Source organism: Lipotes vexillifer, unplaced genomic scaffold, assembly GCF_000442215.2.
Source record: "Lipotes vexillifer unplaced genomic scaffold, Lipotes_vexillifer_v1.1 scaffold150, whole genome shotgun sequence".
In the NCBI taxonomy this organism is placed as follows: Eukaryota; Metazoa; Chordata; class Mammalia; order Artiodactyla; family Lipotidae; genus Lipotes; species Lipotes vexillifer.
This window is the reverse complement of record NW_006792921.1, coordinates 827,293-854,555: the sequence shown is the minus strand read 5'-3', so window position 1 is coordinate 854,555 and position 27,263 is coordinate 827,293. Positions and strand designations below refer to the sequence as shown.

At 40.0% G+C, this 27,263-nt stretch overlaps 1 protein-coding gene across 1 annotated transcript in view; it reads left to right on the top strand.

Annotated features, from left to right (window-relative positions):
* The window catches only part of OSBPL3 (oxysterol binding protein like 3), a 90,912-nt gene that overhangs the window by 24,936 nt on the left and 38,713 nt on the right, over nt 1-27,263 (top strand). The window contains 10 exon segments of the mRNA XM_007466065.1: nt 88-189; nt 2,899-3,066; nt 3,658-3,781; nt 5,605-5,708; nt 5,911-6,003; nt 7,059-7,215; nt 14,366-14,496; nt 17,966-18,073; nt 24,814-24,948; nt 25,801-25,894. Coding sequence (XP_007466127.1) covers nt 88-189; nt 2,899-3,066; nt 3,658-3,781; nt 5,605-5,708; nt 5,911-6,003; nt 7,059-7,215; nt 14,366-14,496; nt 17,966-18,073; nt 24,814-24,948; nt 25,801-25,894 — 1,216 coding nt within the window.

Sequence of the window (27,263 nt, the reverse complement as noted above, 5' to 3'; positions counted from 1 at the left end):
TCTGTAAAAGGGGAGATGTTTCCTCCCTCACAGGTTAACTAGGATGACGTGTGTATAGCACTAAGCTCCGTGCTAGTTCACGCTAAGTAGCTGCATGGCTGCATTGATGTCGGGCTCTCGGTGATGTCTGTGAAGAAGTCGTCAAAGTGCATAGATCTAGACACCGAGGAGCACATTTATCATCTGAAGGTGACACTGCTTCCCAGATGCTGTCTCCTGTTGCACAGAGTTCCTTTATGTTGTGAAGGGATTGTCAGTTATAGTACCGTTGGTGATGCCTTTCGCATTTCAAAACATCCAGCCAACATGCAGAGGATCTTCATTATGAAAGTATTTCTAAGGATATATCTATTGATATCTGGATGGGACAGTTCTTCATTGTGTAGGACTGTCTCTTACACTGCTGAACATTTAGCCTCCTTGTCTCTTATCCCCTAAATCCCCCCCTCCCTTGTGACTGTGACATCAGTAACAAAAAAACAAAAAACAGAAAACGTCATGTTTCCAAATACAAACCCCCTCTACCCCCAGGCAGTACCATCTTTAGTGAAGAACCATTTACCATAGGTTAAAATGTTTCCTTGGGCTTCCCTGGTGGCGCAGTGGTTGAGAATCTGTCTGCCAATGCAGGGGACGTGGGTTCGAGCCCTGGTCTAGGAGGATCCCACATGCTGTGAAGCAGCTTGGCCCGTGAGCCACAACTACTGAGCCTGCGCGTCTGGAGCCTGTGCTCCACAGCAAGAGAGGCCGCGATAGTGAGAGGCCCACACACCGCGATGAAGAGTGGCCCCCGCTCGCTGCAACTAGAGAAAGCCCTCGCACAGAAACGAAGACCCAACACAGCAAAAATAAATAAATTAATTAATTAACTCCTACTCCCAACATCTTCTTTTAAGAAAATTTAAAAAAAAAATGTTTCCTGAAATAAAATATGATCTTTAGTCTGAGAAGCCCCATCTTACAACTTTGACTAAATTTATAGGGATTCCATTAAAATTCTCATACCACAGTGATGTCAAAAATTTTTCCCCTAAAGGATGGGTCTCCAAATAGTATCTCTGAAAGCTGCTTAACTACCCTCTTCTGCCCCTTCTCCTGCAGGTGGTATAGATAGTTAAAAGCATGAAGGAAGAGCTTTGGAGATACAGATCTGGTTCAGATCTTGACTGCCTGGCTACTTACTAGCTTTCAGCCTTTGACAAAGTATTTAATCTCTGAAAGTCTCAGTTTTCTCACCACCCTCCCACCCCGACAATGGGAGTTCCAGTGCTTGTCTTGTAGGGCTGCATGTAGAAAACTTGACATAATGCCTGACCCACAGTAAGCTCAATATGTTTATGTATTATATATAACTATTAGGTGGTAGCCGAGTGTTAGAAATTAATTGAGAAAATGTTAAGAGTCTTTTCTTACTTGCACAAATTACTTGGAATATTGGGAGTGGGGGCTGTGCTTTGGGAAAATAAAAGCATGAGATTATGAACTCCCCATCTTAATGTGTCCCTGTCCTCCCCATAGCACGTCGTGGTACTTGGGCAAATACATGCTTAGCACATACATGGGCTTGATTGCCTCCACGGCAAAGATGTCTCCAGCCCACCCTGTCGATGTGCCGAGGGTGAGAAGCCCTGCTGTACGCAATTACCTACAGCCACAGGCATAGGGGCTTAGGCTTGGGGAATAGTACATATTTGACTGTCCTGGGCAGTCAGTTAACAACATCTGGGAAATGAAATACATTTCAAGAACATAATTTTTAAAGGGGACAAATAGATGTGAGTCTGTTTGTGTTGCTTCTACTTGTAAACGACACATCCAGTAGCACCTGGAGGGGTTTTAAGTCTTGTGTGTACTTCTAATCAACATAGCAAACATAAACACCGACCGAACACTTCCTAAGTGAAGGATGTTGCTGACATTTATTTCCACATCCTTGCTCTCAGTAGCAGCATTAGTAAAGATTTTAACTGAATTGACCTGGATTTTTCTTCTTGGAAGTTAACCTACCATACATCCTTTTGAGGTCTTTTAAATTGCCACTTCATGAGTCTCTGTGTTCTCGTATATAGATATCTATGATTTTTCGTTTGGAAAGCATTAACACACCATCATGCACACACAAATATTGACTATTAAGAAATATCTCTGGTGCATAGGTGCTTGTTATATTCTTCTTAGTACTTTTAAGCACATTTGAAATACTTTATAATAAAAGTTACTAGATACAAACATTACTCTTCATAGAAATTATACATTGATAGTCACTCCTGGAGAGAATGGCTAAAAGTTTGTGTATGTGTGTTTGAAAAATCCTGGAAAGGACTGATAAAACTTTATCAGTTTCTTGTTTTCTAAGAGTGGGAGAAATGTCCTTTTAAGTAACCTTCACATTCATTAACATATATTCCTCAGCAACATATTCTTTGTCAGAGAAGATTAACAAGATTAAATATTTTAGGAAGAATTTATTAATTCATCCCAGTTCAGAGAAGATTGGTCTGAAAAGTCTGAATTATAAAAGAGTTTTTTAAAAAAAATGGTGCTAATATTTTTAGTACGGTTAGTAGAAACTGGGACAAGAGAACTTGGAACTACTTTAAGAGATGGATAAATGTAAATTTCAGCTTATTTGTTCTTTAATATTTCCTAATAATAACATAACAATTGGAGTCTTTCGTAGAATGCCTAAATGTAGAGTTTATGAAGATGATTTTTGCTCTCCATCTCCTCCAGCTTGTTCCATAGACTACATAAATGTAAATGAAGTCAATAAACTGGAATTTCCACATTTCTACACATGACAGCATGAAGAGGTGCTAGGAGTGACCTCAATGTGATGACTAATTGTTCCTTAGAGTGACTGACATTCTCCTCTCCTTTCAACCCAACATAATCTAGGTAAAGTCAGAGGAAGTCTTTGATGAGTGGGTATCCAAACTTCGCCACCACAGAATATATCGTCAGAATGAAATCGCCATGTTTCCACACGAAGTTAATCACTTTTTCCCCGGATCTGCTGTCACAGACTCTGGTTCTGAGGTCTTGGACACCATTTCCAGTAGGAAGGTAATGATTTGCCGATAATGAATCTGAAGGAAGGTGGCTTTGTGTGTGGTGGGAGTCTGCTCTCGGGGGCCGTGTCTGAGGAAGGAAGGGTTTGTGGGGAGGAGCAGGGTGAGCTTGAGCTGGGATTTCATTAGCCTGTGTGTCCACTCAGTCAGAACAAGGGCCAGAAGGGCATCTATTAATGCAGAGAGTGTAACTGGAGAACAGCATGTACGGAGGGATTTAATATCACTGCAAGCTCCAGCTTTCTCTTGACCAGTTTGACTTCAGTTGGCTTTCTGGTTGTAACATGCAAGAGGTGCACTTATAGTCATACAAAATTGCAAAATCTTTCCCAACATTTGTGTCATTATTTCACTGTGGTTATCATTTGACAGGAGGAGAAATCAGGGGCCCTTAGCATGGTATGGCCACGCGGGTAATAGCTGGAGGTCTCAGGGTCTCCAGGGGAGTGCTTTGCTAGAAGCTTCTTCCTTATTATGGGCAGATGGCTTCCATTAGCTACGAGCACACTTTATTATCCGTTACCCTAAAGTGTTCCCACCAAGCTCTGTTTTCATTTATAATGTGCTTTTCTCATCTGTGGAACAGCATAGCAGTATATCAAAGCAGAATTCGTTTCAAACCGGAAGCAATTTATCATTTTCTTGTGGTGGTGAGACTCGAGTTCCATTATGGTTACAGTCTTCAGAGGACATGGAAAAATGCTCTAAAGGTAGAGTTACTCGAAACCTCTGCTTCTTTCTGTCAAAACCTCTGCTCTTAGATTACACTGGTTTGGTATTCAGACCCCAGGTGCATTTGTATCCTCCCCCTTCACTGGTCTACATTCCCTGTCATATTTTGCTTATGAAGTCTGCACTTGTGATCAACAAAAGGCACTTTCCTTTAGAGTTTTATGTCTTCCCCTGGGTGTGCGTGCAGGCAAGTTTCCTTTTCTGTTCTTTAAGCACTGATGCCTGATTTCCATATGGCCTACTAAATCACAGAATCCAGGGATGGGGTCTGCACAGTTCGCTATATTTTTTTAAGTGCCAAAAATGCATCTGATGCACATCCAAGAATTTAAATCACTGTTCCAGAGGTGAGTGGGTGAACCAAATGGAAATCCCTACCAAACGGGTGTTCTCTACCCTGGCTGCACGTTAGAATCGCCAAGAGAGCTTTTAAAATGCAGGATACGCATGCCCAGGCCCCTGTCCCAAAGAATCTTTTTAAATTATTGTGGGGTGGGGTTCTGGCATCACTAGTTTTCCCGCAGTTCCTCAAGTGATTCTGATAAGGAGCCAGGGTTGAGAACGCTTACCATATGGAAGCTCTGTATTCTCAACCTTAATTAGCTAAGAATCACCCAAGGAACTAAAAAGAAAAAAAAAAGTCACCAGTGGGATTGGGGGTGTTCTAATTTAATTGCCTGGGGATGGGACTTGGACATAGGTGATTTTAAAATTTTCACCAGTTGATTTTTAAAGTGTAGCCACAATTGAGAACCACTATCAGAGAAAGATGCCTGAAAATTGCATTTTTGCCTGTTGAATGCAGATATTATCACACCTGGAGCCATATAAGTGTTGCCCTCCCAATAAATATGAGCTTCACTGAGTGACATTTTGGGACAGTACTCCCTGAAGTGTTTTCCCTGGACCAGCAGCATTGGCCTGGCCTGGGAACCTATTAGAAATACGAATTCTCAGCTTCAACTCAGATAGACTGAATCAGAAACTGGGGGGTGGAGCCCAGCAATCTGATTTAACAAGTTCTCCAGGTGATTCTGATAATACCAAAGTTTGAGAGCCGCTGTCTTTAGGCTTTTGGACCTTGATTTCTCAGGAGAAACAGCCACCGTCATCCAGTGAACAGCACATTGAGGACTAGCTTTTGAGTTAGTGACCCAGGAACTGGACTGAGGATGCTCGTAGGTCCTCTCAGGTCAATCTGTGGAGGACCATCATGGTCCTCTTGCAGGTCCATGATTGATAACGTTATCCTTAGAGACCAATACACCCTTCATTTTAATTTCATTCATTTAACTTGTGTTGGGTCCTTAGAATCGGATAGTGAGCCTGTTCCTGAAAGATTAGAAGTAACAATGATGGTGGTGGTGATGATGATGGTGACGGTGATGATGATGATGATGATGATGATGAAGACTGATTTATTTAGTGCTTACCATATGCTGGGTACTCTAAATGTACTCTGCATTTATCAACTCATTTTTAACTCAACTGTCCTGTGAGATAGGTATATAATTACCCCCGGCTTCCAGGTGAGGAAACTGAGACACAGAGAAGTTATGTAATTTGCCGAAGATTCACAGTTCGTAAAGTACGTTCAAACTGCGGCAGCGTGGTTCTCCAGATGTATGCCCTTAACCACAATGGTCTACTGTCTGTCCTGTAAGAAGGGAAGTGAAGTTTCCTATCCTTATGAGATGTAAAAGCAAATAGAGATAAATGAGAAACGTAGCTGGCACTAGCGTAGGGAAGCTTGAATGCAAGATAAGTGTGTTTGACTCCTCTTCTTGCTTTTCTCCCACAGAACTGGCAAACTGTCATGCCTGCCTGGTGGAGATGAGCCAGCTCCTGCAAAGTATGGACGTCCTGCATCGGACATATTCGGCTCCGGCTATCAATGTCATCCAGGTTAGCCAGATCCCACTTCTGTTTCAGTCTGGCACTCTTCTGCTTTCCTCTCTCCTCCCAGCCTTTCACTAACAGGGAAGTTGTCTTGTTGGTTGCTTCAGCCAGATTCAAGGGGATGGAGGTGGTCGCTTTGGTGTGTGTCTTTCCCTATTGGTTTGGTAGACCTTACTGTCTGTGTTCTCTTTCCTGTTTTGAAACAAAGGGTGGAGCTTTTGAAAGTCCCAAAAAGGAAAAAAGCTCACATAGGAGATGGCGGTCCAGAGCTGTTGGCAAAGACGCTAAAGGAACGCTGCAGGTAACCCTCGCTTCCCTCCCCAGGCTGGTTTCCTCATGGACATATGCTGGGGACTCCTTGGACTCAAAGAGAAAAATAGACAAGTGAATATTCTGTAGTTATTCTCTCAAATACCTTGTGCAGAGAGAGGAATTCAGTCACTTAGATTTTCTGGAAGATTTTCTGAATACTAGAATAAGCATGTAATGAATATTGGGTAAAGGGTTTTGGTTTCCCCTTCTTTAATGCTTAGCCTGCCTGCTCTCTTCCCTGCTTCGGTGTGTGCCTTGATTTGTGGCTGCTGTGGTCGTGTGCTCTGACTCACCTCTTCTGCTGCAACTCAGTGGATTCATCATCACTCTGAGCCCACTGGCTGGAGTCTCTGGGAGCAGGACATTGTACAGACTCTCTCTTGCCTCTTGTCTCCAACCTTCCAATCCCCCATCAGAAGTTCACTGCATAACGCTAGCCGCTGACTTTTCCCAATGCGCGGCTAAGCCAGAAGCCACAATTTGCAGCTCAGCCGTTGCATATTAAATAGCAGTATTGTCAGGGTCAAAATAAATCAGAAACTTACAGAAACTGTTATACTCTTATATATTAATAACTCTGGTTCAAAGCACTTTATGGGTTGAACTTAAATACTTTGAAAGCAAAGAGTGATTTGTATATAAACATGTGAGAAGGAGGTTTGTTTCGTAAGAAGCACCAGGTGCAAGTAAAGAAAACATTTAAAAATCTACCCCATTAACTATTAGCAACCTAGATCCTGGGTGATTATTGCCAGGAGGAAGGAAATGAATTTAAACGAGAAACAGCCCGGCTGCTTTAGCTGTCATTTTCAACCTGTAGCTTTAATGCTGTAATCACCTCCAAAGGAAAATGTGATTTCTCACCCATTTTTATTTTGCAGGAAGCCAGTGAAAGTTTCTGTGACAAGTGTTTTCCTATAAGTTATCACTCAATAGAAAGACTTTTCTATAGAATGTTCTTGGTACTTTCCAGTCCTAGAAACAAGTAAATATTCTAAGCGATTCGCATCTAAAAAGAAATATCTCCCTTTGGTGTCACTTCAGGTCCCCAAACCTTTTTCTGGCCCAGTAAGACTGCATTCCTCCAATCCTAATTTGTCAACACTAGATTTTGGAGAAGAAAAAAATTATTCCGATGGCTCTGAAACCTCATCAGAGTTTTCTAAAATGCAAGAAGATCTGTGTCATGTTGCCCATAAAGGTAAATGAGTTTTCTTTCTTCCTAATGTGTTTGATGAAAATGTTGAATATTCGTCTGAATGTGGGATGTCCTTGGAGAGGGGAATCTTAGTTGGTTCGTTTTCTGCTCTATTAGGATTTCAGGCAATCTAATTTTTATTTTATTTCCCTGGTAGCACAGAATGTATTGGCAAGAAGTTTCTTTTTAACTCTGTAAGGGAGAAGGTGAGAGCCTTAAGTATACTTTAAAGGCTGAGCAATTTATATGCTGCTGATGATAGTGTAAATTGGTACTTCTCTGGAGGGCATGTGACATCATGTTTCAAGTTTTAAAAAAGTATGCCTATCCAGCAATTCCACTTTGAAGAATTCATTCATAGGAATTAATTTAAAAATTATCCAAACAAAGATATCCATCATAGCATTGTTTATCATATCAAAAATTAGAAATAGATTTTCACCATCATTAGGAAAATGCAAATCAAAAGCATGGTGAGACATTACCATGCACCTATTAGAATAGCTAAATTTTTTTTAAAAACTGACAGCTGGTAAGGATCCAGAGAAACTGGATCTCTCATCCATTGCTGGTGGCAATGCAAGATGGTACAGCCACTCTGGACAAGAGTTTGGCAGTTTTATATAAAACCAAACACGTACTTACCATACAACCCAAAAATATTCACATTCCTGGGCATTTATCCCAGAGAAATGTAAACTTAAGTCCACACAAAATCCTATACACAGCTGTTCAGAGCAGGTTTATTTGTATCAGCCAAAGACTGGAACAACCCAAATGTCCTTCAACAGATGAGTGGTTAAACAAAAGGTGGTACATCCATGCAGTGGAACACTACTCAGCAATAAAAAGGAATGAACTGTGGATACACGCCACAGTGGAGGGCATCTCAAGGGCATCATGTTGACCTAAAATAGCCAATCTCAAAAGGTGTCATAGTGTATGATTGAACTTATTAACACATGTAGTGATACAAGCATAGAGATGGAGAAATGATTAGTGGCTGCCAGGGGTCAGGGACAAGGAGGAGGGCAAGTATGATTATAAAGGGGTAGTAAGAAGAATCCTGGTAGTGATGGAAAGCTCTATATCCTGATTCTAGTGGTGGGTCCATGAATCTAGACATATAATAAAATTGCATTGACCACCATACGTGTACACATACTCACAAGTGAGAGCCTGTCAAACCGGTGAAATCTGAATAAGAGCTGTAGGTTATACCAATGTTAATTTCCCAGGTTTGATGTTGTACCAAAGTTATGTAAGATGTTACCACCATGGGAAACTGGATGTAAGGCACCCAGGGCTTCTCTGTACTGTTCTTGTAACTTCCTGTGAGTCTATAAAAATTTCACAATAGAAAGTTAAAAAAAAAAAAATTAGAAATAACTTAAATGCCTGACAGTAGAGGGATTGGATTTTTAAAATGCAATGTAATCATATACTAGAATACTCAACAGCTACAATAATAATATCTACCTTATATCGAACACAGTGTCATGTCAGGTATTTGCTAATAAGCACTTAACATGCAGTATTTCATTGAATTCTAGCAGCACCCCGCAGAGTGTGTATGACTGTAACCTCTTATCTGTGCACACGTAAGAAACCTGAGGCTTAGAGAAGCCAAAGAACTTCGTGAGGGTCACATGGTAGAAAGTAGCCAACCTGAGACTTGAATTCTAACCTGCCTGACCCCAGAGTCTGTGCTCCTCACCTGGTGTCTCACTGCCCTCACAGATGGGGTAGCCAGGGTTATTTTTATTTTTATAGGTATTGGAAGATTGACACAACATATTGAGCAAAAAATATAAGGTATGATCCCATTTTTTTTGGAAAAAATAAACTATATAAATCTGGCATATATAGGCATATTAAAAAAGTCTGAGAGGATACATACCAGCATTTTAGTGATGGAGACTGGGAGTTCTTATTCTGCTTTTTAAAAAAAATTATCATAGATTTTTCATTTTTTAAAGGAGAAGGTGAGTTAAAATTTTTTAAATGGGAGGGCAGTACTTGAAGTGGGAGGAGAGAAGACGTTTCCTGTTTTGCTTTTCTCTCATCACCCTGTATTTTTCTTCCTTTACATCACTGATTCCTTCGGCTCTTTTCCCTTACCCTACAAACTTAAAATAAAACACGTTGGTTATGAGGAAACCATTTTATGCCCTTTCCAGATTCTTACCTCAAACCCTTGTCCAGGTGACCGTTAGAACCTTGTCCATGTTTGGCAGTACAACTTATCGGTAAAATGGGAAGAATTACCTGCCCCACCCCTTTAAAGATCTTCACACACCCCAGTGTGGTTTTCTAGTATTAAAGGACCACTTGTAATTAGGTTGTTTCATTTTAGGTTTTGTGGGAGGAAATTCCTATACAGTGCCATTACTTTTTAATAATATGCACTGTCTCTTTAAAAATGAGAAGATAGTGCCTCCCTGCGGAAGGGAACTATCCTGATTTTACCTGCCTTGAAGAAGCTGCTTCCTCAGAAGGACAGAGTTTGCTATATTGAGTTGATCGATCCCCTGACCCTGTCCTCCTGCAGAGGGCCTGACATTGTGCGAGGTTTATAATGGGCCTCAGCCAGCTGTTCTGTCTTTCGGGCTGCCACATACCTAGTCTAGGTCAAGATTTGTGCTCCGAGAAAAGTCCAGGAACACCTATTCAACTATAGCCCATGCCCCACGGGCTTGCGAACAGTGAATTCCACAGGGAGCCCAGCAAGCTTTGTTTCATTCCTGTGGTTTTAGAGCGTACTTGCAGAGACTCAAAGACCTCGCGGAGTCCTTTTTACAGAGGCTGTAATTCAGAGGCCTCATGAAATGAAGACCGTTCTCAGGTTCTCCCTCTGTCCTGTGACCTTGCCTGCTTTCTCACTTCCATTCAAACTTTTGAAGCATTTTGACTTTTCTTCCTTTATAAGCCTGATTTTGTTACTGACAGTTTTTATTGTACTTTCTTAACTGCATCACTGATCTATTGACCATGACTTCAGAGCAGCTGAGCTCAAGGCAAGAATTCCATCGTTGTTGTAAATAGTCTTATATAACCTACTTTTTCTTCGGCTTGTTAAATGCACCTGAATTCTCCCTGTCTCATAGAAGTTGGGTCAAATGGTAGGCAACTAATATACACCCATCCTAAAAAGTCTTTATTGTATATTTTAGACTATAAATTTGATTTTTATGGTGTATCATTGAACTAATTCTCATTGGTTCATGTGTCTGGCTTTGTGTCTATGTTGACATACATATAAGCAAACAGAGAACAAAATGTGCTAAAGTCTAAAAGTCATAAGTAATTTGCCTTACATATATTAGCTTTTACATATCCCAAAATGTATTTCATGGAACACTTTGCCCATATTACACTTTAAAAAACAGAAGAATTCCATGATTTAAAATGTTTGGAAAACACTGCTGACTATAGTCTGCTTTGCATTTACACAAGAAGCAGTAAATATTGAAGACCCTGAGAAGTCCTGCAGCAGAGAAGCCTGTTAGCTTTGTTTAACTTCATGATTTTCAAATTTTCAACGTTGTTAGGGAAAATCTCCTCCCTCTTCCCCAAACTGCTGTCAGCTATTATCGCTCTGGAACTAAAGTTCCTGGAAACATATGTCAGCAAACATTGTAAATAATAAGCCTTTTTGGAGCTAACCCTCTATACAAGCTGAGTCAGAAAACTTGCAGTCAACTAGGCCACCTCTGCCATGACTGGCTGTGGGACTTTCACCTCATTGATTAACTTCTCTGGGCCTCAGTTGCCTCATTTGTTAAATGTCCTAAAGTAGTTGTCCTGACTCTTTGGCCTCTCAAATTCTGTAATTGTCTTCTATGATTAACTGTTTTCCACTGAACAGAAATCATGCTGCTGCTTCTTGTTACAAGGAGATTTTGTGAGAGAATGTTCTATTAGTAATACAAGCAAAAAATTACCATATTTGATGAGCAGATTTAGGATGGGAAAGCAAGGACTAGTATAGGACTGGGGTCAGGGTACTCCAGATAGAAGTGGATATTCACATTCTGCCTCGGAAGGGAAAAAAGTGAGGTTTTAGGGATACATCTCCTGCAACCTGTGGAAAATCTTTGCAGTGAGTGAAATCTTCATTTACAAATAGTAATAGTTAATAGTAATCTTCTAGTTTGGTTGAATGCCTTGCTTTACTGCAGGCCATCTGAAAGCTAAGGGAATTGATTTGGTAAAGTGGCAGCCAGCTGAGTGCCATATCTGTTTAATTTAGAGCAATAAACATGACAATGAAAAAAAATTTTTTGTAACTATGTAAAGTGACAGATGTTAACTATACTTATTGTGGTGTTCACTTCCAAATGTATACAAGTATTGAATCATTATGTTGTATACCTGAAACCAGTATAATGTTGTATGTCAGTTATACCTCAATTAAGAAAAGAATTGTAATAAGATACTAAGTAAACTTACCAAAAAATGACAGTGACGAGGTGTTCCCCCAGGGACCCACTCAGATGGGCATGGGTATCCTGTGGAGTTGTAAGGGGTAGGGGTGCCTATCTAAAAGGACCTAAAATGCAGTGAGTGAGTTAACTGCAGGGCTTGTTGCTTTCTGGGTGAGAGCTTCCACTGCTTCTAGTGCTCAGTAGATTCTGGTCAATCTCTCATTCATAGAACTTCTACCCTGTGCACTTATTTATAAATGATGTTCCAGCAAGAGACTCAAGTATCCTAAAACTGCTGCCCATATTTCAAAAGACTGCAGCCATCACCACTTTCAGCCTCTGAAAGTGTTTCTTTCATCACCACCACTATTATTATTGCAGTAACATTTATTATTATATGCGATGCATTGGGTTAAGTGCTTTACCTACATTATCTAATTTAATCCCCATAATGATCTTATGAAGTAAATGCTATTATTATCCCTATTTACAAGTGAGGAAACTGGGGTCCAGGTGCATAATATACCTGTCCGAAGTCCTGCAGTGAGTAAGTGATGGAGCTGGGAAGAACCCAGGGCTGATATGGGAACTCACACTATTGGTGGCTCTGTTGTGCTGCCTGTTATTGTGCTCAACTGAATTGTTTAAATCAAAGAGCTAAGCATGTTCCATAGACACTATTAGAAAATTCAGTACCTATTGACCCTTGACCCCTGTCTTCTGTCAACAGAAGCACCATAATTTGTGTGTGCATTTAAACAAATTGCTTATTTGTCCTGTGATTTTGTGAAGATGCTCTAAGTCTATGGCTTAACACCACAACCTCAGACAATTTAGGGACAGCCTATCGAGAGAGGTTCAGTTGTCTGCGTGGCTGTGGAATGAAGGGAGTAATTCAGTCATGCATATTTAGTTTCTGTGATACTGAATCGGCCACTCTGGAATAACAATACCTCAAAAAGTGCAGTGCCAGGCAGTTCAGTATTATGCCAGGCCATTGGAGTAGAAGTATGTCTCAGCCTCTTCCTTCTTCCTGCCTTTCTAAAACAAAATAGAATAAAGGAGATTGGAAATATTCACATGTGATTTCCATGATCAATTCGGATGACAATTGCCTTATCCCTAGGAGGCAACTTGTACATTATGTGATCAAAACTTGGTGAATTTTTTGCTGTACCTAATAACGGTTTTTAAAACTTCAGTTCAGGCATCTGAGTGCCTAATAACGCTGAGCTCTCATTGTACCTGAACACTCACTAAAGTGAACCAATTGTGGAATGCCACGTTGAGAGGTGGGGAATTCTGGGTCAGGCAGCTGGAAGGACTAACAAGGAAGAGGGTAGGTAACACCTTTTTGGAAATAATTTTAAACTTATAGACAAGTTGCAAGAATAATACAAAGAACTCTCATATGTCTTTTATCCAAATTCACCATTTTTAATATTGTGCTGCATTTATCTCTTTCTACACACACACACACAGACATATATATATATATATATATATATATACACACACATGCAGATGTGTGTGCATTTATTTTTTCTCATCCATGTGAGAATAGGAATCAAACATCGTGTCTTTTTTTATGCCTTTATGCTATATGTATATTTGCTAAGAATAGGGGTATTCTGTTACTTAACCACAGTTTAGTTATGAAATTCAGGAATTTTAGCATTGAAACAGTACTTTTACCTATTCTGCCTTCCATATTCAAATGTTGTCAATTATCCAAATAGCATCCCTTAATAGCTCTTTTCCCCTTCAGTACAAGGCTCTAGTCCATGGTCATAGAGTGCATTTAGTTATCATTGCCTCTTTAGTCTCCTATAATTAGGAACAGTTCCTGAGTCTTGTCTTTCTCTCTGATGAAATTGACACTTTTGAAGAATACAGGCCAATTTGAAAAAATAGGATGGTCCTCATTTTGGGGTTGTCTGATGTTTCCTCCTGAGCAGATTCAGATGGCCTATCTCTGGCTTGTGTTCAACAAAAACAATAGTGTGTCTTTTTCAGGGTATCACACAAAGTCCCAAGGTACACAAAGTCCATCTGACTCTCACTAGTGATTAATTTTGGACACCTAGTTAAGGTGCTGTCTAGTTTCTCCTCTGCATCATTACCATTTTCCTTCTGACAACCAATAAGTTCTGTTTGCAAACATTTCCAGTCTTTGGAGATACAAACAAAACTAAATGTTGATAATTGAGAAGTATAGTCCTTTCAATGTCAAAATATCTTGGTGACAGCTCATAAAATCATGGAATTTTATAGTGGATAGGGACTTTGGAATTGACAAATATGTGTGATTTTCAAATTTTTAATAGACCTTATTCTTTAGAGTAGTTTTAGGTTCGTAGCAAATTGAACAAGAAGTAGAGTGTTCCGATACCCGCTCCCCCATACATACATACATAACCTCCCCCACTATCAACATCCCACCAGAGTGGTCCATTTGTTAACCAACAATAAACCTACGTTGAAACATCATTATCACCCTGAGTCCATGTTTACATTAGTCTGTGTTTACATTAGGGTTCACTCTTGGTATTACATTTCAGATGTATTTTTTAAAGTCAATTAGGTGCACATTTGCTGGACGCAAAATATTCATGGCTGTTACTTTTCTAAGTTCTGTTATAAGAAATACATCTCTATGTATCTTGTTTTTAATTATGACTCTTTTATCCCTTTTATTCCTTTTTATAATGATTATATCTTTATAGTCTACTTCACTTTAAGGTCAGCTTTTAATACCATATTAACGGAGAGAGAGAAACTGAAGCAGCTGATGGAGCAGGATGTCTCCGTCTCCCCCTCTGCCCAGGTCCTTGGTCTGAAGCACGCCCTGTCATCTGTAAGTTACACGTCTGTGTCATGGAAATGCCTGACAGTGTGTCCAGGCTCATGAACATTTTATATTTTCCATTGCCATGGTTTTGTTGAAAATTCATGATTTCCAAGGTTGTGTTGAAAATTCATGAGAAAACCAAACACATTATCCAAATTACATTCTAACCTATCATCAGATCTGCTTATTCTAAACACCAAAGCTGAGCCTACACGAAATCTTAGTAGCTAGTATTTCACTGAGCATTAGATACTCTGTTTGGTTTCCTCCTGTTTATCTTGAGTTTTCTGTTTCTGTAAAGCTTTTGTTATGTTTTTGTTTAAATTTATTTATTTTTGGCTGCGTTGGGTCTTTGTTGCTGCACGGGCTTCTCTCCTGTTGCGGCGAGCGGGGGCTACTCTTCATTGCGGTGCACGGGCTTCCCATTGCGATGGCTTCTCTTGTTGCGGAGCATGGGCTCTAGGCGCACGGGCTTCAGTAGTTGTGGCTTGCGGGCTCTAGTGCACAGGCTCAGCAGTTGTGGCACAGGGCTTAGTTGCTCTGCGGCATGTGGGATCTTTCTCGACCAGGGCTTGAGCCCATCTCCCCTGCATTGGCAGGTGGATTCTTACCCACTGCGCCACTAGGGAAGCTCCCGTTATATGTTTGTCTTGACATTTGTTTGTTACTGCTTACAAAGTCTGACAGTTTGCAGATTTCCATACCTAAGACTTCACAAGCTTAGACTGACTTTCCAAATTGACAGGTACAGGCAACAGAGTGAAATTTTGAATTCACACTCTTCTTTGCTGCCCAGCATTGATCCTACCTACCTGTTTATACCACGTCTCTTTCAAAGACAGAAAAGTGATTTGATTTGATAGTACAAACGTTCAGCTCCCACCTGCTCCCCCCATGGGCACAAAGAGATGTCATAAGGAGTGTCAGGCAATCATCGTGCCTTCATAACAACAGAAAAATCACTGCCAAGCCCCAAATGTTTTTCAGTAAGCCGTCCTGTCGTTCACTCTCTCTCCTCTTTTTTCATCGATTCCAGTTTATTCCTCAGAAGAGCTGGACTCCATTGAAGTGCAATATCCTAGAACTCTGTTTTGAATAGCTGACAGTGTCTGGCTATTATCTCTGTGTCTATCAAAAATCTGGAGAACTTTTAAAAGAACATACTTATTTGCTCCTACTCTTTGCTTGTATGTGGAACACTTACTGTGAAAAGGGAGAGAGTGTGCGCACATGTGAAATTACCATCTGAAGCAATACTGAACTTTCTATGTAGGGTCAGGTAGGGGAGATGAATTTTAGGATTTTGTTTTCAGAAGCCAATTCAGGCAGTGAGAGAACTAGAAAATACCCACCCATGTTTTCTACTCATCATATTACTGAGAAAAGTAAAGCAATGCTTTTGGTTTAACGTTAATGGTAAATACATTACCAGTGGTACATACTGTCATTGTAAGATACTTAAGGAATATTCGCTCAGTTGAATATTTCCAGTATGTTATCTTTGAAAGAAATAAAAAATAACATAGATTTACTCCATGTTTAGAGTCTTAATGTTGTAGACCCAGAGATAGAAATGCCCCTTTTGGATTGTAATGGACAGCCAGCCACACACTGGGTGCTGCTTTGGTTTGAGGGAAGCGGGGTGGTTTTTTTCTTTTATTTTTTATTTTTCTTAGATTCCATATATATGTGTTAGCATACGGTATTTGTCCTTCTCTTTCGACTTACTTCACTCTGTATGACAGACTCTGTCATAAATGGCTACTATTTCTGACTTTCCATGGAAAGTAGTTTATTTTTTAAGTTTATTTTTTAGTGGTAAAAGCATTTCTTATTGTTCCCAGTAGGGTGGCCTTTAGTGCACTTAGAAGGTACCTTGGATGGGCTCCCCAGAGTCCTTTTCACTGTGGTCTTCCTGTCCCTTGCCCTCCTCCTGTGGAGGTCTGGCCTCATTTTGTTAATCTGCTGGTCTGGTAGAGGCCATGAGACCCACCTGGCCATGGTATCCTAGTCCAGAGTCACTACCTTCTCTAAGGAGTTCTCCCTCACCCATGGTAAGGATTTTGGAAACTTAAGATAAAACAGAATGATCCTTTCCTTTTTGTCTTGGATTCCTGATTAGATTCAAGACTTGTTTTTTAAAAATAAGAATTTTAGAGTTATCTCAGGGCTATCAGAATGAATATGTTTGTGCTGTATGTGCAATCTTTGTGTTTTTCTTTCTTCTGCCTGTGGCTTACAAAGGAAAGAGAAGCTACTAAGATAGCACATTTTTCAGACCATATGGAGATTCTAGCCAGTGGTATAGATTCTAGCCACTTACACTAAGACGCCAACAACATATTGGCCAAAGTGAGTGCCCGGTAGAGGTTATTAGATGTAGTTGTGTGATTTAAGAAACATTTACTCAGTGTTTCCTAAATGACCCTTGAGAATTTCCCAATAACCCTTTCCAACTGTGGGTACTAAAAAATAAAGCCAAAATTCTTGTTTGAGATCCAGGCAGTGGGTTAAATATAGATATCATTCTATGCTCTCAGCAGCTAGACCCTGTGGGCCCTGATGGATGGGAAAGGCTCTGAGCTTCTCAGAAGAGAGTCGTGAAGACAGGCAAACAGGATGGATCTGTGTACAAGCACCTGGGGAGCTGATTGTGGGAGTGTGTGTGGGTGAATCAGATGAAGCTGTCCCTTTCTAAAAACAGATCATTTGGAGAACAGTTGGTCACAGGGGATACCAGCATGAAAGAAACACCTTCCTTTACTCTCCTAGTTGGGACGATGGGCTAGGGAATCACACCTGTCCAGGGAGAAATAAGAGATCTGGGTGGGCTGACATGAGCTCACATCTCACAGCCCCCTTCCCAGGGCCCTGGTCCTTAGCCCTTACCCAGGTAAGTAAGCTCTTTTTTTTTTTTTTTTTTAAATAAACTATCTTAGTCATGAAAAATGAATATAAAGCAATCAATACGTATATTGTAAAACAGTAAAATTAATCCTCCACAAAATCTTCTCAGCACACTTCCTAAGATCCAGTTCAACTAGTGTGATAATTAAATAACATTAAAATATGTCCAATCGTAAGGGGTAAGAGCAGCATTTCTATTGCAGATGAGAGAGAGAAGCTTGGGATCTTTAGAGGGAGCTAGTCAGAGTCTAAAGGCAGCTGGGAAGGAGGAGGGGCTGAGAAAACTCGAGTAATAAAAGCTGTAGGTGTTTGTGATTTCCTTCTCCACCGAAAGGAAAGCCTTACTAACCCCACTTCCATCCCTGGAAATGAGATTCGAGAAGGGCCTCCGTTTCCAGTGTTTAATATCTTGTATCTGCCAGGCATCTCAGGAGTATCCTGTTGGATAACATTCAAGAAAAATAGTCAAGGAAGTGCCCCCAAGGGTTCCGCCACACTGGGCCCGCTGCTGTGCTTTTCTGAAACATCCATTTATTAACGGAGCCCCACTATTTTTAACGTGTTCCAGGCCCTAGCACAGAACACAGATCTTAAAGAACGCTTATGCAGAATCCACGCTGAGTCTCTGCTCCTCGACCGCCCAGTTGCTGCCAAGTCGGGTGATCGTCTGGCAGAGGTGGGTAATGTCGCCACGCCTTGTCCCCCGCAGGCCTCCCTGCTGCCCCTGGGAGTTGTGCTCCCCTCACCACGGGGGGCTGAGGATTCCAAGGCTTCCTGAAAGTATGCTGTTAGCTGCATTTCTAAACTGCTTTTTCCCCCTGGAACTCTTCCTCCCTTTGTATTTCTTTACCCCATTTTCCTCCTAAGGATCACCCTTTTCTCTTGATATTACTGGAGTGGGGACTGTACAGAGACAAATGTTTTCTCCTGTCACTTCTGAAAAAACCCTCACTTTCTCCAACCTATAGCATCCCAGTTCCCAGCCAGCTTCTTTTGCTCCCTCTCTGAGAACCACTCTCCCATTTCTATGTGGCTGTTTCCTTCTCCCTTTCCTGTGATTACCCTCAGAGGGGGGGAGCTATTACAGCTGAGTGTCTTGGTCAGTTCATAGTATGTTAAATATGTCTGTTCTCAAGACTTGGGATGTTTATCCAAAATATTCTTTGACTGTGTTTAAAATGAGGAAGTTCAGAAAAATACAAGTGGATTACTTGAAAAAATCAGTGGAAAAGGGTAATGAAGGTCAAAATTGTTTTTAGCAATCTCTTATGTTTATATGCCTGCCTCAATTGTGCTACATTTTTCATTAACAAATGTATTAGACTGAGTGCATTAAAAAAAACAAAAAGGAAGGTCAGGTACAAGAGGCGGGCATCGTAAATTTTTTAAAGGAGTTTCTAATGTTGAATCCTAATTCATCCTCCTCCTTTTTCTGTCCTCAAAGGAAACAAAAGCCTGACACAATTCCTTTACTCCTTGGAAAGTTGTTGTGTTGGGCGACGGGAAGATTAGATGCTGGAATCAATCAGACTGAAAGGCCCAGGCATCCACCTTCACGTGAAGCACAGGCTGTGTCCTGAGCTGATGGGACCCTCTTCTGATGAGGGTGGTACCCTCTCTCCGCAGGGCTGGAGGGCCTCTTATTACTTCTGAGATACACGTCAGTGGTTGACCATGAAATTCTGCATCTTCCCTGCCCCCAAGAGATCTTTTCAATCACCTTATTTATTTTTTGAATTTTTATTATAGTTGATTTACAATGTTGTGTTTCAGGTGTACAGCAAAGTGAATCAGTTGTACATATACATCTATCATTTAGCCCAGACCCAAACTGAATCCCCTGCAAGACTGAGCAGCTAAACATTACCTAAAGGGGCCTTCATTTCAGGCCTGGGCAAAGAAACATGCTTACCAGGAGGGCCGTCTCTGAATCTGCAGGTTTGCTGTGGCAGGGCTCAGTCACTGAGGCCAGCCGTCACTCAGGGTGGCTTGCTGCCAAACGCCGTGGTGTTCTGTGGGGTTTGGTACCCGCTTCCAGGCAGCACTTACCTTTGAAATTATCACCTAATTACATTAGTTTATTTAACAAGCCATTAAATAGATAAATGGCAAGTTGACCCTTCATTTATGGTTCTGTAAATTTATAGTCACTGCGTACCCTTGGGGCTATTTGCATTTGGGAAAGGAAACCAAAATCACAGGTCTTTTAAAATGCATGTTTTAAAATTGATCTCACAAGTAATGCACCTGAAGGCTTAAATGCTGTACATTGTCTTCGAAGAGGAGTGATAACATCCCTCAAGCTCACAGCTTCCAAAACAACCTGCTAGAGTCTTGAATTGATGATTTGCTTGTCTCACTGATCTAGTTCCTCTTTCAGTGATTTTCTGTTTTCCTTGTTTTATCCTGCTTTTCACAGAGTGTGAAAAGGAAAGGCTGACTTTCCCAGTATGGGAAAAGTCACTGTTGCCCTCAGGAAATAAGAGAGTGAGTGGAAATGGCCGCCCCAGAGCCTGAAAGCTCCACTCCAATGTCCTTTCCTTGGGTAGCTCACAGGCTTCTCAAACACTGTGGGAATGACAGTTCCCACACTGGGGTTAGCCCAGGGTGCTCTGTTTTTAGGCCCTCTTACTTTGCTTCCCTTCTGTTACCTTTTAGCTGCACAAATTACCCATCTTTGGTGTTCTAAAATCTACTTGGATTCTAAAATCTCCCCTCCTATCAAAAATTACTCTCATATCCTATCAAGTCCTTCTATTTTAAATTTCTGAATCTGAACATTTACTATTATCAGGTTATGAATGCTTAGATTATTTTATGTTATTTTAGATTCCAAATGAAAGGCCAAGTGACTTTGCGGATAATATCCTACTAAATCTAAAGTCCATTTAAGAGACCAAACAAGCAAGAACTTGAAAGAAAACTCTAAAACAAGACTTTTGATTCTTTTAACTGCTCGTTTGCTATATTCCATGTGCACTTAAATGCATTGTCTCACAAAATCCTAACCACAGCTCTATGAGGTAGGTGATGGTAGTTTCATTTTAGAGACAAGGAAACTAAAGCCCAGAGAGGTTAAATAACTTCCTCTAAGGCACACAGCAAATAAGAGATAGAGCTGGGATTTAAGTCCAGTTCTAATGAATCCCAAACACTTGTTTTCTCAGCAGCATCATACTGCTATATGGAGAGGAAAAGCAGGTCAAGCCAGAAAATAAAACACATGGTGAAGCTCCAGTTGTGAAAATATGGCAGTGATGGGGTAAGAATGGGACAGAATAACTATCTCAGGCCTAGCACCATTTTATATATAAAAGAGTGAAATAAATGTATGATAGAAACGCTGAAAAATCAATGGGAAAGAGATGAATTTTTCAATAAGTTAGGCTGGCACAGCTCAAAAGCAATTTGGAAAGTAGTTTAAATCTTTCCATTGGGACTTCTCTGGTGGCGCAGTAGTTAAGAATCCGCCTGCCAGTGCAGGGGACATGGGTTCAAGCCCTGGTCCGGGAAGATCCCACATGCTGTGAAGCAACTAAGACCGTGCTCCACAACTACTGAGCCTGTGCTCTAGAGCCTGTGAGCCACAACTACTGAGCCTGCGTGCCACGACTACTGAAGCCTGCGTGCCTGGAGCCCATGCTCCACAGCAAGAGAAACCACCGCAATGAGAGGCCCACGCACCTCAACGAAGAGTAGACCCTGCTCGCTGCAACTAGAGAAAGCCCGTGGGCAGCAACGAAGACCCAGCGCGGCCAAAAAATTAAAAATAAATAAATAAATAAATAAATCTTTCCATTGCACACTAAAATGAATCACTAAATTCAAACTGAAAAATATTGATTTAAATGTTTAACAAATGGCTAGAGTAGGGAGGACTTCCTAAATGTGGAAGCAATAGAAAAAAATTACAAAAGAAATGTTGACTAGATTTGGATTCTTTTTTTTGAAAGGAAAAAAAATGGTGTGTTTGAAAAAAATAAGAAGGCAAATAATAGACTAGGAAAAAATATTTTCAGTGAAAATGACAGACTTAGATAATGCTAAATAGGTGGTAGTGTCTTTAATATGTAAATAATTAATGAGTAAGAGCAGGCAACTTAAGTCCTCAACAAATAAATGGGAAAAAAGACACCACAATTCACAAAAATATACAAAATACAAATTGTTTTTTTTTTTTTAACTTCTTAGTTTGTGATATTTATCAATTCACAGGAAGGTGCAAAGAAATGCAGAGAGAGGTCCCATGCATCCTGACCTAGCCTCCCCCATCTCTACAACTAGCTTTTTTGTTTTTTTGTTTTTTTAATTGAAGTATAGTTGATTTACAATATCATGTTAGTTTCAGGTGTACAGCACAACTATTCATTTATACATATAGAGCTAGTTTTTTTAAAAAGGAAAAAAATGTTCAACCTAATTCTTAATGAAGAAATGCAAATTAAAACAATTAGAGTAAAAAAAAATTTCTAAATTATAGTATTCTGTAGCAGTAAAGATATAGAGAAAATAGAGCTTCTCTTGCTTGATGTAATCAGGTAATACACATTTTGCCTTAAACATTTTTAGTAATTACGTCTGAGAACTGATTCTAAGAAATAATGACATACGAGCAAAGACACATTTGCAAACGTGTTCACCATCTTTACAAATTTGGAAACACCCTTAATTTCCAATAAATGACATGGTTACTCTGTGACACACATATATAGTAAATCTATCAAGTAAAGTTCATTGTCTCAGAGAAATTTTAGCAGCCTAGGGAGAAGTTCACAATATAATGTTAAGTGAATGTGACAGACTAAATAAAGACTATGTACAGTGTGATCCCAGATTTTCAAACTAAAAAAAAAATCTATATACAAATATTTTAATACAAAAAATACACTGACAGGTTAATAGGGGCCACATCTGGGTGATGGATTTTAAGTGATATTTATTTTATTTACATCTTTCTGTATTTTCTATTTTGAGCACATACTACCTTTATCCTCAGAACAAGTGTTAATGTAATTTTATTTTTTTTAACATCTTTACTGGAGTATAATTGCTTTGCAATGGTGTGTTAGTTTCTGCTTTATAACAAAGTGAATCAGCTATACATATACATATATCCCCATATCTCCTCCCTCTTGCGTCTCCCTCCCACCCTCCCCTATCCCACCCCTCTAGGTGGTCACAAAGCTGATCTCCCTGTCCTATGTGGCTGCTTCCCACTAACTATCTATTTTACATTTGGTAGTGTATATATGTCCATGTCATTGAAGTTATGGTGCAGTGTTGTTTGGAGGAAAATTATAAAATTAGATAGATAGATGACAATTATTTCAGAACAAAGCAAAGCTATATGTATAAAAAGGATTGGAGAGAAATGTATCAAAATGCCTATAGTGGTGGATTTAGTGTGATGGGATTATGCGTGTTCCCTTCCCTCCTTTTTCTCTATCTTTTTGTAATGTAAAAAAAGATAAACAACCACTTACACCTTACAAACTTGAGGGGATATGATTAAATTGAACTGACTAGATTAATATTTTAATACATGAGGTCCTGGGCTGTGCAGGACACTGGGCTGAGGGCTGGAGGCTCCTGCAGTCCTGTTGAGTTTTCGGTGACTATCAATAGGAAGTTGCTGGAGTAATGGAACAGCAGAAAGGGCTGGGGCCAGACATGCTATTTTCAGTGTTGATCAGGCAAGAAATCCTTCTGACCCATCAGCCTAGGAAGAAGAAATACAGAAAGAGCCGGAGTGACTATTAATAAATTAATGAGGAGAACAACTAAATAAATCATTAGAGTCTTATGTGGCAGTGACACAGCAAAGACACAGGACTGTTCTGTTGTTTCAGTAAACATTAAGGGAGCTCAGTTATTCATTACCATGTCTGCTCTTTTGAGGAGAGAGACCTTTCCTTTAAAGGTGACAGATGTGATGCTTATTTATAGATCCTAAGTGATCTATCTTGTTTGTTAGCATGGAGAAGAAGCCTGCTTTTCAAAAGGCTGTAGGATATTAAAATGGGTAGGATCTTTCAGTGAATACCTTGTCTAGAAGAGAAAGGGATACACATTTAAGTGTGTTCCTGAAGTAAACATTCCATAGAGACCCTTTGACCTTTATTAATTATGAACATCTGCTGGGGCCCTCCTGTTATAGCATCTCCATTTTATGAGGCTGAGGAGTGTGTCCTGAACTCATAAAACTTCTGGGAAAGATATAATATGCGTTAACTTTTGTCTCCCAAATTATTCTGCGACTCATTTATCAAATACATAAGGATATATAAGCAGCTCCTTTATCAGCCCCGTGAGAAATGTGAGCTGTCAGGAAGTTCAGGTGACAGTCTTCTCTGATTCAAAGGAATCAGATCATGTCGTCCTCAGTATGTTCTCGTTCCTCAAGCTCTAGTTAGGCATCGCCTCTTCTGTGAAGCCCTCCCCAACCAAAGCCCCCCTAATAGAATCAACCTCTCCTTCCTGTCCGCTTCTGTAGTGCTTTCTGTTCCATAGTCTTGGGCTCATGTGTGTTGGATGCGTCCTCTACACCACTTACTCGGGCCCAAAACCTTGTCTTATTCATCATCGTATCCCGCCATGACAGGCACAATGCAGTTGCTAAATTTCTTGAGTTAAATTGAATTTTCACTTGCAAATAGCATACAAAACATATTCCCAAAGTATTTAGGTCCTTTCCAGAGGAAATGTCCAGACTCAATGACTCAAGGGATGGAGGGCCAGCAAGAGGAGAAAATCCCGATATTCTATTGTGTTGTTTGCAGAGAGGGTGGAAAGGGGATTGGGGACTTCCTTCCCTTGCAGCCAGTGTGGTTGGAGAGACAGACAAAGAGAATTTATCTCATTCATCCATGAATAATGAATGATCTACCACCGGGGGCACTTCTGGACCGCAACACACTGTTTATTTGTCAAGGGATGCCTCATGATCAGCACACTGGCCTCTGCGAGAGAATTGAGGCAGAAGAAAGCTGTGTTGCTCTGAACCAGCCATGCAAGGACATGCATTGAGTACAATTCAGAGGAAATTTTAGGATGAAAAGAAACATCCTGCAGTGGTAGAGAATAAGAGGATATGATTCAGAGAGTGTTGGAATTTTTCCTGTCTTAAGTGGAATAAAAACTGACCTGCACAGTCTTTTTTTGCTTTGAGGTTTGTTGTGTGTGCCTGAGCTGTGATAGTGCCTGTAAACAAGGTGACCATTTGGGGGAGACCTAGGCTTTTCACCGTGTTTTGTGTGAGGTTTGCTTCTCCTCAACTTTGAACCTGCCCTCTGCTTTGAGCTGCTTGTTTGCCTGGGCCTGTGACCGTGTGTATTGTGCAGCAAAATCAGTTGTTTATTTTGCTTCTCTTGAGACTGGTTCTAAATACATGCATTTTTGGTTTTGTGTTTCAAATAGGAAAACTCCAGAGATGACAATCGAACTCTGGTCCATCAGCTTTCCAACGAAAGCAGGCTCTCCATCACTGACTCTCTTTCAGAGTTTTTTGATGCACAGGAAGTTCTGTTGTCTCCAAGCTCTTCAGAAAATGAGGTTTGACCACTGTTTTCAGTTAGGTGCCTCCAAAATCTCTTTTGCTGCTTTACCCGTTCAGTAAATACCCATATTTAGAAAAACTAAACTCAATGGCTCCTTTTTATCATTACATTCTGAGGATCTTATAACTCATACCTCAAAAAGCATAAAAAGAGACAAGATCTTAGGGAAAAAAAATTATGGAAGTAGGTGTTGGGCACATCCTGGTTTCTGTTATTTGATTTGTTATACCTCTTTTCAATTGTAGGTTAATGATTTTGACTATCAGCTGTTTGATAATGTATTATTTCCACTACAGGGTCAGAAGTTAGCACCTTGTATATTTTCTCATCATTGAATTTGCTCTATAGTAATTTATAATATAATTATGGTTATTATAGTTATTATAATATGGTTGTTATAATTAATTTATAATTATGTTCTGAGTGTGAGTACTGATCATTTTACCCCTTCGGTATAGAAGTACTAATATTTTTTATCTATTAATTTCCATAGAAGATACTTTTATTCACAAATAGTTAAAAGACAATTTGTAACTCTTTCTAGTCAAACGCTAACAAATTCTGAAAAAGCAGTCTGAATTAATAAGAATTTTTATAATAACTAAAATCTGGGGTTTACATGTTTTTCCCTTGTGAGAATGAATCAAGAATGTATAAGAATTTTAATAACATATTTTATGTGAACATCCCCTAGGCAGACTGGTGTATGGGCCTTTATGAAAACAGCATCCAAAATCATTTCTGTAGGTTTATAATGTGTGGTCTAAAATATATGATCATTTGAAGTAAAGGCTTTATGAAATCTGGCCTGTCTACTCTAATGTATATTATTTCTTCTTTCCCATAGATTTCTGAAGATGATTCATATGTCAGTGACATAAGTGACAACCTTTCCTTAGATAATCTCAGTAATGATTTAGATAATGAGAGACAGACTTTGGGTAAGATTTAAATTGTTTGATCTCTGAGTGTTTGGATCTTTACAGAATACTAGTAAGCATACATAGGGTACCTGCTGCAAACAGAGAACTTAGCAAGTTCTGCCTCAGAAACTTAAGACATGGTCCCCACCCTCAAAGTTTTATAATCTAGGTGGGACATGGCACTCACATGTGAAAAATTTATTCATTCAAATACATTCGTTGGCTAGTGCAAATTTCTATTTTATAAAGTAAGGTTATACCAATTATCATATAAATATCAAAAATTAATACTACAGATGTTCCTTATTTGGTTCAACATTCTCTCTGCAAACATATTAGAATATAGCTCTTTTCCTTTAGGTTTCTAGTGGTTTTCATAGTTTAGGAATTCAGTAGCACTTATATTGTAAAAGGTCTGGTCTAAGCGGTAATTTAGCTTCCGATTCTTCAAGATAACACATTTGAGAGTAACAAACTGCTCCCCCTGTGGGGGTAGGGCTTAAGGTACCCTGAGATGTCCCTTTATTACTGGTTGATCCCAAGACTGAAAATGATGCCCAGGAAATGTAAGTTGGAACCGTGGCGGGTACCTGGAATGTCTACTATCTCCAAACAGCTCTGATTTAGGAGTCAGTAAGCAGACTGAAGCCTGTTTAGGAAGGTGACCTATCCTTAAGAAGAATCTGCCCATTGGACAGGTCTCTATATGAGTCCTTCAGCATCAAATACTCCCAGTCTTGGTACTCAGCATGCTTGGGGTCTCTAGATTTATCTGTGCCAGAACACCACATATTTTTTTATCTACATGGAAGACAAGGACCATGTCAGTTCCTTTTTGATGTATCAGTGCTTGCCAGCTCAGTACGTATGTGAAATACGATGATGATGACTTGTTATCTGAATGTCAAAAAGCCTACTCTTTGGGGGACTACAAAAAAAGGCAGGTAAATTTACTGTTCTATGAAAGAATATCCTTTCAGCATCACACCTGCTAGAAGTCAGAAGCTCATTATGCTCTGTATCTTCCTTGAATTGTTTCTGGAGAGATTAATCCTTTGGTGGAAAAGTCTGAGAACCAGTGATTTAAAGGCAAAGACCAGTAATATAGGAGCAAGTTCATGCACTACTTGTTTTTGTAGAAAAATAAGGAGGCGAATTGAAAGAGAAATGAGGAGGCATCACTTATTCCCTTGGCTAACAACACACACACACACTAAATGGGAACTCTCATTGTAGATGAAGAAGACGAACAAATGCTGAAGTCCTCCTTCTGTTTGAGGCCTTAGGGAGGGGGCCAAGAGGAACAGAGGTATAGAGGTTCAGAGGTCGAAGTTGGGAACAGAGGACTTGCCCCCGAACCTAAGACCACAGCTGTGCTGAGTTGACA